This window comes from Lipophrys pholis (genome assembly GCF_963383615.2).
Source record: "Lipophrys pholis genome assembly, chromosome: 3".
NCBI classification, from domain to species: Eukaryota; Metazoa; Chordata; class Actinopteri; order Blenniiformes; family Blenniidae; genus Lipophrys; species Lipophrys pholis.
Genome location: NC_137627.1, coordinates 23,575,691 through 23,591,003, shown reverse-complemented (window position 1 = coordinate 23,591,003; position 15,313 = coordinate 23,575,691). Strand labels below are relative to the sequence as shown.

Below are 15,313 nucleotides of genomic sequence, written 5' to 3'. Positions count from 1 at the left end.
CCTTCATCTGCTTGTTTTCAATTCCACTAATTATTGTGTAGAAATGTGATGTTTATAGTGTTTCACAAAACAGAATATAGTTGTTATCCAAAAGGTTATTGTCTGCACATAATTGTCCTCTGTGCCGATGTGATTTTACATCCATTTTATATTTGCACTGAGCCTTCAAACTGACTGACCATTCCCATAATCACTTGGAGCAGAAGATTTGAAATGGGCAGGAGGTCAGTTTGCTTCTCATTTTTCACATGACAAATTAAGTTGTTTATATTTTTATGTTATTTGGCCATCGTTGGTGAGGATAACACTTAACTGTGTTTGTCGTGTGATGACAGACTTGACGCACAGTGTCACATAAACACGCAATATATGATAACGATGTTGACTACTGCTAAAACTGAATTATTTGCAATAAAAATAAACAACTTTTTTTGTTTGTGAATTCTATAGTTTCTTTTTTGTCATGTTTACATTGTTTTTGGGCTTTTGATATTGTCTCCACGGCCAACAGGTAATTAGAGCTTTTGACCAAGTTTTAAAATATAAAATAATTTCATAGCGCTATTTTTGTGAACCAATTTGAATTCTTTAAATTTTTGAATTCCTTTCGGAGCCGGAATGAGTATGTATGTATGGAAACAACATTTATCACTGTTCAGTCGGTCTTCATCATCCACTTCGACTGGCAAATCCTTTGCCATTTTTGTGGACGCGGTCTTGCTGAATCTCTATGAAAAGTCATAGAACACCATTACCGGATTTTCTGCACGTTTTGAGGGGCTTTTTGTGTACATGCTACCATTATCACTAAAATCCCATGTGCTTTGACTGTCAAAATGTTGGTCGTTTTTCGCGGAAACTGTTTTGCTGAATCATTAACAAAAGTCATAGGACACTATTCTCGAAATTTTCCGCGCATTTTGATGTGATTTTTGTGTACTTGCTCCCGACGGTGGGGGACTAGTTATGTACCGAAAAGCCTGCGGAAGTAAAGGATTTTTTTAAAAAACTGGAGCCTCGAATAGTAATAGTATTTTAAAGAAATAATATGAAGTCAATCCCGGCTGACAATAACAAATGGCAGTTTCCTTTGGTACGTGTGTCTTTGTATTGTCAGCGGGAAATGCAAATATACAGAGAAGACCACTGTGTGCGCAGGGAGAACATGCAAAAGCAACAGAGAAAGACCAGGAATTAAAGTGGCCGTGAGGTAAGTGCTCACCACATCACTGTGCTGATTCAACACAATAAAACAGGAGATACTTGTTGTATAAAAGTTTCCACTTTCTCTTAGCGGTTATGAACTTCTTGATGTCAATAACATGTTTGGGTTTTTTTTTACCTGTGAGAATAGTGCATCTTCTCAGCATCGGTAACCTTTGAGGATTAAATTTTATATGTCTGCACTCCCACTGCGTTAGCACCTTCTCCTCCTTCACCACACATCCTCAATTCTGTCTGTTTTTCGTTTCTATTGTCACAACACTGAAATGCTTTGTATTACCAAACGCAACATGAGATAATATATATATATATATATATATTTTTTTTTTTGCCCTTGTCCTGTTCGGCAGCTTGGGCCAACAATATGATGTGATTGAGAGCCTTCGGAGTCAGAACAGATTTTGGTCTTGCAACAGGGAGAGACCTGGAGTCTCCTCCTGTTGCCTTCTCCGTCAGAAGATGGCATGGCTGCCGTACACGACCGGGGGGGAACGCTCAAAGAGAGAGAGAAGAGAAAAGAGAGAAAAAGGTTGAGGGAGGAGGGAGGAGGGGGGAGGGGGTAGGGGGATAACATACAATATCCTTGTTGTGCTACATATATTATTTGCAGTTATATATGTATATATATATATATATATATATGAGATAATATATTAAGATATATATTGTCGTCTAGGTCCCAGGAGGATGTCTAGATGTATTTTACTTTGGGAAATTAGGAGAGCAAATTAGGAGAGATCTTCAAAATAGATGGATAACTTTCAGCCCACTCAATTCTTGTAAAAACAAACAAACAAACTGACAGAGACACACCTACTGTAGGAGTGACCAAAACAACACCACAGAGCTGCTGGAGCGAGACACGGTGTACCGTGATGAAGCCAGGGCGGGCTGCTGCCTGACTGTAAACAACTGACTGGTGGGCTGGGCCGACCTTATCCGACTGACCCAGCCCAGAATGGCCCGATGTCGCAGATAAGACTTCCCCGGCTGTGCGTGGCACTCGGCAGCAGACGGACAGACCGAGGTCAGCGACCAGCGCTTCAAAATACTTCACGTGTGCCGAGATAACAAATCGTTGGCATTTGACAGTGTTTAGATCCCGACAGTATGACAGGCTGCGAGGAAGGTCTGGCCATCTGTAACGTCGCTGAAGGCTGAAATCAATTGGATTTGCCAATAAAAAGTAAATGTCCCCATTTGATCTTTCATATAAAGAGCTATGACTTCGGAGAAAGACTGAAGTCGAGCATATTACTTGATGTTGAGGGGCTGTGTGATTAGAGTCAGGACTACAAAACACTGATCGCAGGGCAATGAGAAAAAAAAAAAAAAAAGAATCTGCTCGGCATTACAGGAAAAAAGACTATTTCCATAACGAGTATCTGACTGTCATGGTGGAGGAACCTTAAATACTCTGACTTATTATTCAACTGTGTATTGCAGTGGAAAACTGTGTACCATCAGATGTCACATCTGAGGAGAAATATTCACTTTGGTTCAGTGTTCGACTACTGTTCTCCATGTCGAAGAAATATCTCCGTTCCAAAGTGGACGAAGGTGACGTAAGACATAACAAAGTACAGAGGATTTTAAGGACATAAGACCGGCTAAACACTGTGCAGTTTTAACAATTTTATAAGGAGCCTTTCACATTCGGAGTGTCCGGGACTTGGTTCACTTGGGAGGGGCCGAGAATTTTCACACCTTCATTTGGTTCACATTCCCTTTTGAGACCGGATCAAACCGCCGGGAAAATGTTACGCAGTTACAACAGGTTTGGGGGCGCTGTCACCTGAAACAAACACTGACCAGAGAGGAAGTAAAGAAGAAACACGGCTCATTGATTGGTCGAGACGAAACAAGAAATCCCACCGCTTTAGCCCATGGTGGCTAGGCTAGTTAGCCCGTGGCTAAATGGTAGCCACAGACAACCATGATATATAGTCTTCAGACCAAATATCAATGATAGTCTTCCTCACTACTTCTTCTTCACTACTCCACGTCTGCCCACAAGATATTTTCCAACTTTTTCTTTCCGTGTCTGTTTCTTCTCATTCGCGTGGTCAGCTTTGTTTGTTTACTACCGGGAATGCATTGCTACGTCACCTCCTCTCACCCAGCCCGCTAGAAAGATCGTTTGTCAAACGAAGTGCGACCTAGCACTTCAAGGGGACCAGAGATCACTTGTCACCTCCGGTTCTCCAGTTGAGAGTTCGTGGGAGTTTTCACGTCCCCCAAACGAAACAGTTTTTCCCTGAAGAGACTCTGGTCCGGATCAAGCAGAGGAATGTGAACATGCCCTACGTTGCCAGCTAGCTACTCTCTATGACATGAATCAAATAATCTTTAGAGACGACATGAAGTTTGCTGTGTGCAGATTACGCGATGAAAACAAGCTGAACAACAGCCTGCGATGTTCTGCACAATAATAAAACATCATTAGCGTGCGCCGTCTATTCATGAAAAACAACCAAGGGAAACATGAATGGAGCCCTCGCCTTGTGGAATTTATTTGTTTTGAGAAAAATTCCTCCAAAGAAGATAAGAATTCTACTGCCATAGCTCTACTAGGTCGTCTTCTTTGTTTCCGTCCCACATCATTTTTTTGACGTGTTTTACCATTTCGGGTTTCTCTCTCTGCATTTCAATTGGTTAGTTGACGTAGGTTGCAGCTGGAGTCACCATCACCACACATTTCTGACACAAATTTCTGTCTGAATATTATCGCAGGATGTCTTTGGTCGCCATGACAACGGCCGCCCTTGAACCAGTATCACAGTGCGAAGCCAAGAGAGCCAAGACCAAAGATATCGCCAAGATTCTCTCACCGTTGTTTCGTCTGGACGACCAAAAGTCACACAGTGTGTAACGAACCTTACATAAATAAAGATAAAGAAAGTAAGACTAGATGTAAGGATGGTTGTAAGAAGATAAGCAAGGATATATGGAAGTATAGGTAGGAAGTAAGGAAGTATGTAAGGATGGTTGAGAGGAAATATGAAGAGGGGTAAGGAAGTAATGTAAAGATGGATGCAAGGAAGTAAGGATTCATGAGGATGGTTGTAAAAAAGCAAAGGGAGGTTGCATGGAAGTAAGGACAGATATAAGGAAGTAGGAAGCGGCTGTAGGGAAAAAAAGGACAGAAGTAAATTTTGGTGTAAGAACTTAAGATGGATGTTTGCATGTAAATTGATTCAAGACAGCCGCAAGGGAGGATGTGTTCAAGGTAGAAATAATTAATATCACATACATGTAAATGTAGAGTCATTTATCTCTTGTATTGTCTTTAGAACCACGCTTGTAAGAAAATGTTTGTTTATTTTCGTTCTTTTTTTTTTTGTTATTGTAGATGGAGGCACTTCAATTTGCACAAATTAGTCCGTAAGATCACTCTCCTCACTAATGATGTCAGCGGGGCCTAGTTGTGGTCGAGCCATCCTTGGTTAGAATGTGCAGATTAAGTTGCCCTGGGCTGCTGTTTGTTGGAGCCCTGCATGATGAGCTACTTGCTCTTTCGGGTCTTCATTTTTTCCACAGAATTCACTTATTTCATGCAAAAGTCAAAATCCCTGACTGAATTACATCTCAGGACATATGAGGAAGTGAGGACGCATGAAATGGAAGTAAGAATGGATGTAAAGAAAGAGGAAAGGATGAGTGTAAGCACACAGATGGACAGTGTGTGTGTCTCCATTGTAGTCATCCTTCAGTAATTAGGACTCTCACATGAGAAGTGGAACCACACTCCAACTGCTCCACTTTAATCACACTCCATCCTCCTGCTGCGCGCACACGCACACGCACACGCACACACACACAGCAACTGATATAGATTCCCGCCTGTTTTTCACTTCTTATCTGCAATTTGGGTTTTTTTTAAGCTGTCCCACCTCCTCCGTTCTGAACCTCACGTCCTCCCTCAATCTGTCCCACTAACATCCATCTCAGCCCGGCCTCTCCCCTCCCCATCCTGCCTCCTCCCTCTTCCCCCCCCCCCGACCCTCTCTTCACACCCCCACGGGGAGAGCGCGGGCGCCGATAATTCAGACACAACAGGCGGGGTAAGAAAAAAAAAAAAAAAAGCCTTCTGTAATACTTCTGATGGTGTTCAAATACATCGGGGCTGTCAGCAGAGATGAAACCAGGATCCTGCAGCTTTCATCATGTTTCCTAAAGAGGACAATCAGTGGTGTGCTGCTCGCTGGAGAACATTCACTGGCTTAACAGCCAAAACATCCAAATATCCCTCCAGTAACATCAGGTCTGGGGATACAGTTCTGGAGCAAATTCTGCCTTCGAGGAAAGAAGTCTTCACTCCTGATTCGCACATTATCAAACACACTGATCAGCCAAAACATTATGACCACCAAGAGGCAAAGTGAATCCTGGCACCCATCAAAGAGCGAGAGAATATTATGTACTTCACGTTGATATGCGAGAATCAGAAAACTGGTGAAAGATTTGAGAGATTTTGACGAGGACAACACTAAATGGTATTTTTGAAGTTGGTGGGTTCAGCTTTCATTTGGAGTTTTGGCTGAGATTTAAAAACTGTGGCAGTTGATCCTCTGCTCAGTTCATTTAAACCCGCCGTCAGATAGCGCCATGCATTTTAAGCAAACTCAGCATTTCATATTTTGAAGTACTAGGAAGTATTTCAACCATAACTGTTGTTTAAAGCCTGTTTGCATGACAACCATGTGCTGGAATTGTTTTTCTGTGACTCCCAACACCATCATGTGATCCAACAACCAGAACGCAATGAAGGTTTACGGGTTTCTCTTGTAAACACTGTCGTACAAGCAGAGCTGCCATCGTTCTCCGTCGCCGTTTCACCAACCCAAATAAAACTGCCAACGTTTGATCTGATCGCCGGCTGGCACAACCTCAGCCTTGACCCATCGGAGCACGGCCGACACAATAAACCTCTCAGTGTTTGTTGTGGCCTCCATGAATGACGTGTCAAACTAGTTGTTGGCTTCCTCAAAACATTCCTAAACCTTTTTTTTTTTTTTTTTTTTTTTAAAGGTGTCAGGATGAAACATCCTGCGAAAAGAGGTCATGAAGGAATACAGATTACATCAAAGCATGAACTTGATCGACGACAATGCTTCAGTCGCTGCAACGTGTCAAGAATAGCACCGCTTATATATCATTCATTTTTAATCTGTATTAATCACATCTCCCTTTGCAGGAGCAAACACACTGAAGAAAGGGAATATTAAATATATATATATATATATATATATATATATATACTTAATGTGTTTTAAACACTTTTAACAGTTCATGTTAATAACAAACTTCTCTTTATCAAAACAAACATTTTTCCACATCAATGTTCCTTTTCCAGCAGCACTAAGACAACCTGACTAGTTGACGATGTCCGAGAGGAGAGTCGACCGCTTCTTGTTCACAATGTTGCTGCAGCTGAGAACAGCTGAGTCAGCAGAATCCAGACTACACGTTTGTTCACCTTAATGTGGGATTTTAATCTGGAAGTGCTTTGTTGAAAAGAAAACTCCTTCCTGCAGAAAGTGAATGCTACTTTATGTTAGTCGAATGTTCCGTCTTGGTTTTTTTGGTGCTCAAATTTCCCGTTGAGGAGACCAATCTTCTTCTTTTATTTTATTTATTTATTTATTTTTTAAATCGAGTTGGTTCTGTTTTGCGGATCGACTGGTCATTTGTTCAGTCAACTCTGACAAACTGCTTGAAATGCGTTGCCAGAGATGTTTAATGGATTCTGAGTAGTTCCGCACTGCAGATGGATTAATTACGTTAACATTTTTTATCAGACTAATCATGATGATGGATTAATCCGGGCTTAATGCTGTAATTTTCACAGCCCCAGTCAAGAACCATCCACCACGAGGCGTGATCCAAGGATTTCCAGCAACACATCGGCTAAAGCCACACCGCATTGGTTGGTCTGCACAGTCGGCAATACTTTTGTCAATATCTCACAAAAGCGGACATCAGGAGAATTTATGAATCAGCCACAGGGTCATGGGAGGCCAAAGTTTACTGCTGCTGGTGGGACGTTTCCAAGTACAGTAGGTCCAAAATGTGTTGATTAAAAAAATACCCTGAAATGTTGAGAAATGGATTCTTCCCGACTTCTGAAGACGTGCTGAGTATCTGACCGCCGTGAACCAAGCACATCCCACAGATGCTCAACTGGTTTGAGATGAGGAAGTCAAGTCAACATTTCAAACTAGTTGTTGAGTCGCTCAAACTCCTCAACGAGTTCAGCTTTGTTTCAGGGTGAAACATTTTGCATAAAGTCACCATGTTTCAATACTGTTTCTATGAAAGATTTGAAACAATGCTCGGGGTGAAAGTAACTAGTTGTTCTTTAAGTTAAATTTAATATCAAATTTTATAAATTGCAGTATAAATGTGTCCAGGTAAAATCTGTGAATATTCTATATTCTATGTACTTTGATGAATTTAATACACATCACTGTCAACCATGACAATAAATCCAATCCTCCATTTTCCATGTATCTGTATATATCTTAGTCTTTTAATGTATGTTGGAAATATTTTTTCCTGCTTTATATTCTAGTTTTCACTCACGCAGCACAATACCAAGTGGAATAATATTAAGGCAGAAAGTTTCAATTTAAAAAGTTACCTGACGGCTGATTGAGAAAGTGAAAGTTATTAGCTTTACTTTGAAAAGCCGAATTTAACAACCATAGAAGTGATTCTGCATTAAAACAGCAAGTTGCCATGCTGGCTGACCAGTATCCACCAAACAGCTAAAGCTGGAGGAAATACGGGTAAAATCTTAATTTCTCCTCTTTGCCTGGCTCTCCTCTATACTGTGTGTGTGTGTGTGTGTGTGTGTGTGTGTGTGTGTGTGTGTGTGTGTGTGTGTGTGTGTGTGTGTGTGGATATTCCAGTATATTATTGCCACTTTGTTCATGTAATACTGTAAGTTTACAACTTTGTTTCTAGAAATATTCAAATTCTCAAAGTGGTGGACCGGCACTCTAACAAAACCCAGACTTATGTTCGATGTTTATTATTTAATTATTTAATTAATTTATGTTTTTATTATTTTGCTACTCTTAGAGAGAAACAGTTTCACCAAAAGCTAAAAGGACGTTATAAAAACAGTCTTTGAATTTAAATATAGTCTCTGTGTGCTGAGTCGACATTAATTCCGTGGTTTTCCCTCAATAAATATCCATTCCAAGTTTCAGTCTTCAGTAGAAAAACAATGCAATTAATCGCAATCAATTACGGTAAATTGTGCGATTAATTAGTTGTTTTTTAATAGATTGACAGCACTAATTATGTATATATATATATGTGTTCATATATATATATATATATATATATATATATATGAACACAGTTTTCAAATGCTGGCTGAGGAGTACATACTAATGGCACTAGTGCAGAAAACTCTTAACTTATTCAGTATTTTGGCCCTCAAACGAGAATTGTGATGAACAGTACAGACACATAGTGACATCTAGTGGTCAAAAGAAGTGATGCAACTGTAAGTTAAGACATATTTTCCTGACTTGAGCTCAATTTGAATCTCTATGAAATTATATTTGTGAAAAACAAAACATGAAAAACACCATAATTGTGCATATAATTGATTGTAATTTCCTTTACATTTTTATCTTCATACATTTTATCATTCACTGAGAGGAAGGATTTGCTGCTTCCTTCTGGAGTGGATAATGCGCATACACATGTTTTATTTGGGACTTTTTAAGTAAAACCTGATACAACCTACACAGTGAAGGGACCCTCAGCAGTGGGATTCACACCAGCATACTTCAGATTTTGCTTGATTCTCTGCTCTCTGGCATCAGAGATGTGGAAAACGGTTAAAAGACAGTCCAGCCTGCCTGGCTGCAACATGTAAAGAAAAAGACTAATCACATTAGAAAAACTGTCAATTAAAGAATATCTCAATCTGAATCTATTTCGATTCGAGGAGTTAAGCAGAGTTGATTACTTCAGTGTACCAGATCCATTCATTAATCTTTGAGGAGCCAAACCTGGAGGAAGGTGGTGTAAATGTTGGATAAACAGTGACATCTGGTGGTCAGAGTGAGTAATGCTCTGCTGCGGACTTGGATTTTATTTACTTATCTTCTACTTTTACTTGATATGTCTCCTTATCATCCATCCATCCATCTTCTCCTGCTTATCCGTTTCCGGGTCGCGGGGGAGGCAGTCTGAGGACTGTCACCCAGATCACACTGCACTGATTAAGAACCTTCCTGCAGGTGGTGAGCCCACGGCCTCCTTATCATATTGTTTTATAATCCTCACAGACATTTTGATGTTCAATCATTCACTATGTGTTTATTACACCTTCTATTGTGACAACAATATTTATATTGGGAGTTGTTTTACATAACTTCATCTCTCTGGTGCATGTTGTGATTTATTTTGTTTTACACACACACACACACACACACACACACACACACACACACACACACACACACACACACACACACACACACACACACACACACACACACACACACACACACAGACAGACAGACAGACAGACAGACAGACAGACAGACAGACAGACAGACAGACAGACAGACAGACAGACAGACAGACAGACAGACAGACAGACAGACGCGCGCGCGCACACACACACACACACACACACACACAGACAGACAGACAGACAGACAGACACACACACACACACATAACATAAAGTAGACCTCACATTCTGCAGGAAGGACTTTTCTTTTCACCAAAGCACTTCCAGATTAAAATCCTACATTAACGTGAATCAAACGGTAGTCTAGATTCTGCTGACTCAGCTGTTCTCAGCTGCAGCAACATTGTAAACAAAGAGCAGTCGACTCTCCTCTCGGACATCGTCAACTAGTTAGTTTGTCTTAGTGCTGCTGGAAAAGGAACATTAATGTGGAAAAATTTATGTTTTGATAAAGAGAAGTTTGTTATTAACATGAACTGTTGCAAATTGCAAAATTGCAAATCAATCTTTTTTTTTAAAGGATATTTAAAATACCGTCTGTTCCAATAACTGGAAGCAGGACTGAACATGTAGGAAAAGGTCTTGTCAGATAACGCATCAAGAGCTTTCCCATTTCTTCTTTACTCACCGCATCAAACTGCAGAAAGAAGTCGTCTGCTTTGTCTTCCACTCTCTCTGAGTCGGCATGAACCTTCACCATCGGGTTGAGGTTCTGTGCTCGCTCCAGAGAGGCCTGGGCCCGATTCTGACCCTGAGCCGTCACCGGGACCAGGAACTGAGCGCGGCACGAGTCCTCAGACACCTGGAAGACGCACAAAGCCGGGAGGAGGGTGTGATCTCAGAGGGAAAACTAATACATATCATCATGCAGAAAGTAGACAATACATGACCAGAGAGAGAACATTCAAACACAAATAATGTTATTTCAGAGTGTCAGGCTTGTTTCCTCACTGGATACATGCTCACGCTCCTCCATAGCAGGAATATTCACAGTAAAGACTCTGGGATTTGGGGTCTTTCTATGTGGAGCTTTTCTCTGGAAACTCTCACTTTCTCCCACAGCATCTCCAAAGTTTTATTTTTCAAAGACACATGCTGTATTAAATCAGCTTTCCACCCACTGCAACGATCCATCTATCTTGGTTGGAAGGAAGAGACGACTGGAGATCGGTTTTCTACCTCTTTTCAAAACACAAGTCAGGGGTGACTAGAGTGTAACCTGCCTTCATTCATAGTGAGCTGGAATCATACACTTACGCATCCCTTGTCTTATAAGGCATTAATAAATCTGACTGCTCTGTAATCCAGATTAGATTATGTCTCTTTGTAGGCTGGACAGAAATATGAAAACATGAGGTGGACGACTTACGACAGACAGTGGACATATGTGGTAGATTTGACTGTCTGAACGCTGCTATAGTAAAAAGGCTTGACGGACTGATTGATGTTTGTGTACCTTCTCGTGATCCAGCAGAGTGAGTCCTTTAACTCCTGCGAGGATCAGGTTCTTTGCCACTTCAGCTCCGAGACCACCCAGACCTGCCAGGAGCACACGAGACCCCCGCAATCTGTAACAGGAACAGGGACAAGATGGAGACGAGGCTTACTCCAGGCTGCAAAATGGATTATGTGAACAGAGCACAGAGCACAGAGCAGCCGGAGGAAAGTGGTTTGCCCCGGCAGATATAACAGGGTTGAACTCCAGGCTTCCTACAGGCACTTTGACTTTCACCCACAGTCCAAACAACTGAGTGTGAATGTTTGCTGAACCGTTTCCCAGAGTGCCCCTGCATTTCACTATGAGTGGAACTCCATACTCACTTGGATAAAGTGGTTATATAAGATGGTAGCTGGATAAACGTGCCCTTGAGGTAGCTTCTACCAGTCCACCTATTTGTAAATACTTGTACAAGTTTGAATCCGTGGTTGTATGATAAGTGTGCACCGTCCCAGTCGTTGAGCGGAGCAGGTTGCAGCACCGATCACACTGAAACACCTCCGCTTTGTCTGCGTCCACAGACGGTGTGAGGAAGCAACATAGACGGTGTGAAAGAGACCAAAGTAGCAGCAGGCACAGGCGTGTTGCACAAAGCTGCACAGAAGCTCTATCGAGGAGACATTTCTGTGATTCTCTTCTTTGTACATTTATATCATCCAACTTTATCTTAATTTATCTAATAAGGCTGCACAATAGATCACAAATTTATCGTTAAGGGAATAACAAGATGCACATTATACACATCGCCAATCACTCAACTGTGATAAATTATGTTCCTATGCGCCGTGCATTTAAGTTATGTAGAATTTAATTTATAAGGAGAAGCTTTTAACTAAATTAATGTTTTCCATTGTATTGTTTTATTGAGTCTTTTAGTTGAGTGAAGTGTTTTATTATGTCTCATTGTGAAGTTATGTGATTGCTACCTGAGAAAAGTGCTATATAAACAAAATGTACTTAAATCTAAACCTATGATTAATCTTGATTAATTCACAAAAATTTTGCAATTGCATAATTAAAAATAGTATATTGGATTGACAGCCCGAATCATTTCATACCTGGAGGCCATGACACAAAAGTCACAGGTAGAAAACTCAGGTAACAAACCGCTCCAGAAAGTTATCTTTTAAAGAAAATGTCCAAGTACAAAGACAATAACACTACGTACTTTAAGTGCTTGTATTAATTGCTTATTATATTGTTAATGCAATACTCCATATATACACTTGATATCATGTAGCCTTAATCTCTACAGGGGAGTTGGCGTTGCATCTTTTCTGTAGCATCTCTGACTGTGAAGCTAGATATTTGTGATCTGTACTTCCTGGTCCAGGAAATCTGAAGTTTTAGCACCTTAATGGAAATGTATAGGTGGTGGATTCTTCAGGACTCTACAGAAACATTCTCGAGTCATGAGCGGCAGTGGAGACAACTTGTCTCAAACTATCAAAGCTCTGAAGTCCCTCAGCACCTTACCTCTCCATCAAGCGGCAAAGAGGATCTGTATATTTGTAATTATTACATTAAGACAAAACTGTGTTATATGTATGCATATGTTTCTCATATGTTTTCTTTTGACTGTTTTAATTTCTTTCTTCAATAAAAAAGCTGATATCTGAGAATCATTTTCCATCTATGGACAATCAAGTGTCTTTAGATATAGGCAGATTAATGATTGTGACTCTAAATGTGATCTAGTGTGAAAACATGAATTGAACTGATAATAATTCAGTATAAACATTGAAGTGCAACAATCAGACAAATTCAGATATATTAGAATGAAGCGACATAATTATTACAATCAACAAGAGTTCAATATTTAATGATCTTATACTGATATAAAGACCTGGATTGTTTGATTTCACATGAAACTCTAGGACTCTGATGCTTGCAATGCTAGAGTTTCACTTTTTAAAAACATGTCAGATTGTTGATTTATTTAGTTTATAAGACGGGGTACTTACTTGTACCTGTAACTTATCACGTTTATCTAGTTTGATAAACAAAAACCCAGCCTGTCCGTGTCGCCACTTATCAGAACAACAACCTACAACCGATGTTCTGAATTAGTTTTTTCTATTTATAATACTCAGCAAATATCAAACAAATAGTATTTGCATGCATTAATCAAAGCACCTTTCTAGATTTCAGTTTGATGTTAGGTTGAATCAGAGTCATAAACTGATCCGGTGCAGAAAGAGTGCAACAAGTAAAAGAAAAAAATCCCAGCTGCTGCGCCGGTTAGCTTCAGCGAGCTAACAGAGCTAGCCGACCTTTTCTGGGCATCCAGCCCCCAAAGACGGATCTGCCGGTCGTACTGCGCCGCTTCCTCCTCACTGATGACCGCGTCCTCCTTCTCGACCATATCGATCATTTTAGTTCGAACTGAAGGCTGGGATTTTAGAGATAAAAATTGCGTTTTGTTTGGTCACAGATGGAAACGTTTGAAACGGAGCCACAGTCCCGCTGAATGGGCGCTGGATGATGACGTCACAATATGAATCAATTGTTGTTTATTCTGTTTGTTATTTTATTACCTTATCGAATTTCTAACTGATGGATTTACATGTTTAGTCTTATTGATTTGTAAACTATTTTATAGAAATAATTTCTTTATCGTTTAGTTTTTTGATTGTCTTTCGTCTTTACGCTCTTTTTCGTCTCGTTTTTTTCTCATGTGTATTGATTTCTAGATTGTGTAACGTTAGTTAAGTGCTGCAGTTTGACGAAGCTTAAAATAAATAAAAACAATCAATAGAATAAACTTTGTTGCTTTAGTACCACGAAGGCTTTAACTTCGGACAAAGAACAGTGGGTAAATTTTACCCTGCGTTTTGTCTCACAAACAAAACCCCTGACGTTTATTATTGAGGCTCTTACACGAAAATGCATTCAATCGTAATGGCAAGTGCTTATAACAGGTTTTACTTGTAACCTTATGAACACACAACTCCAGTTCTCTGGTCTTTATACTGGCGTTGGTGTCACACAACGAATTGGTTTCAAAATATTACTACCTGTTTACGGTTTAGGCCCTAAGTACATCTCACATCTTTAGTTATGTTTGGAGCATCCAGATCTGCCAGATCATCTGGCTCTCCGACTCTGAGTTCTTTCTTTTATTCTCAGCCATACTGGGACCAGTAATATGGAGTACAATTTCTATAGGTACTGTATTGCGGCTGCACTGAGGCAGATAAGAGGAGGCTTCAGAGGACAATCAAATCAGCACAGAGCATTGATCTTCCTTCATCTTCACCTTGATTGCTATTCAGCATCCTGCTGCCTCAGTAAAGCACAAACCATCCTCAAGGACCGCTCAGACGCTGGTCTTCACCTGTTTGACCTCTGGCTGGCACATAGAGGTGGAGAGTCGGAAATTTCTCCCTGTGAATGTTATCTAGTTTCCTCCCACAGTCCAAAAACATCCATGTGAGGCTAATGGATGATCCTAAATCACAGAATGTGTGTCTCTTAGTGTTTGTCCTGTGATGAACTGGTGGCCTGTAAACTCAGTTTTTCCAGGGATCCGCTCTAAGAACCTGTAGCCATCTGCCAGATGCTCCAAATATATTGAAACAAAACCTAACTCAGAAATAGTATTTTCCCAGACCCATAATAATTTAAACTGATTACAGCTACATTTTTGGAAGAATTGCAGACTTCTGTTGTCTTTGCAACATATTTCCATCAAGTCAAGTCCTTTATTCGTCACAAACAAAATTATAAACAGCATAATGTGGAACAAAAATTGTAATAATACGATTAGAAGAATAAAATGATACAAATTGAAGAATACAAATTAAAAGCATACAACAATGATTATGTTAATAATAATATTATTAATGGATATTATGGCACACAAAAGATAAATATAGGTGGGTGTATGGATCAAAGTGTCAAACAGTGCAGAAGCATACAATATAAACAATGCAGTTTGTTGAGTCAATTTTTTTTAGGTTCAGCAGGCAGACAGTCTGAGGGAAGCAGCTCCTTCTTCGCCACTCATTATTGTTGTGTGAATCTTAGATGTATTCTTGTATTCCCTTTCATATTTACATCATGGAGGGAGTGACATTTACTTCTTG

General features: G+C 40.1%; 1 protein-coding gene across 1 annotated transcript in view; it reads right to left on the bottom strand.

The window, feature by feature from the left end:
- Positions 1 to 13,722, bottom strand: part of sae1 (SUMO1 activating enzyme subunit 1) — a 28,070-nt gene extending 14,348 nt beyond the window's left edge. The window contains exons 1-3 of the mRNA XM_080459632.1: positions 13,499 to 13,722; positions 11,184 to 11,295; positions 10,356 to 10,529 (exon numbers count right to left, since the gene is read on the bottom strand). Coding sequence (XP_080315758.1) covers positions 10,356 to 10,529; positions 11,184 to 11,295; positions 13,499 to 13,599 — 387 coding nt within the window. The 5' untranslated portion in view covers positions 13,600 to 13,722. The remainder of the gene's footprint in view (positions 1 to 10,355; positions 10,530 to 11,183; positions 11,296 to 13,498) is intronic.
- Positions 13,723 to 15,313: the final 1,591 nt, after the last annotated feature.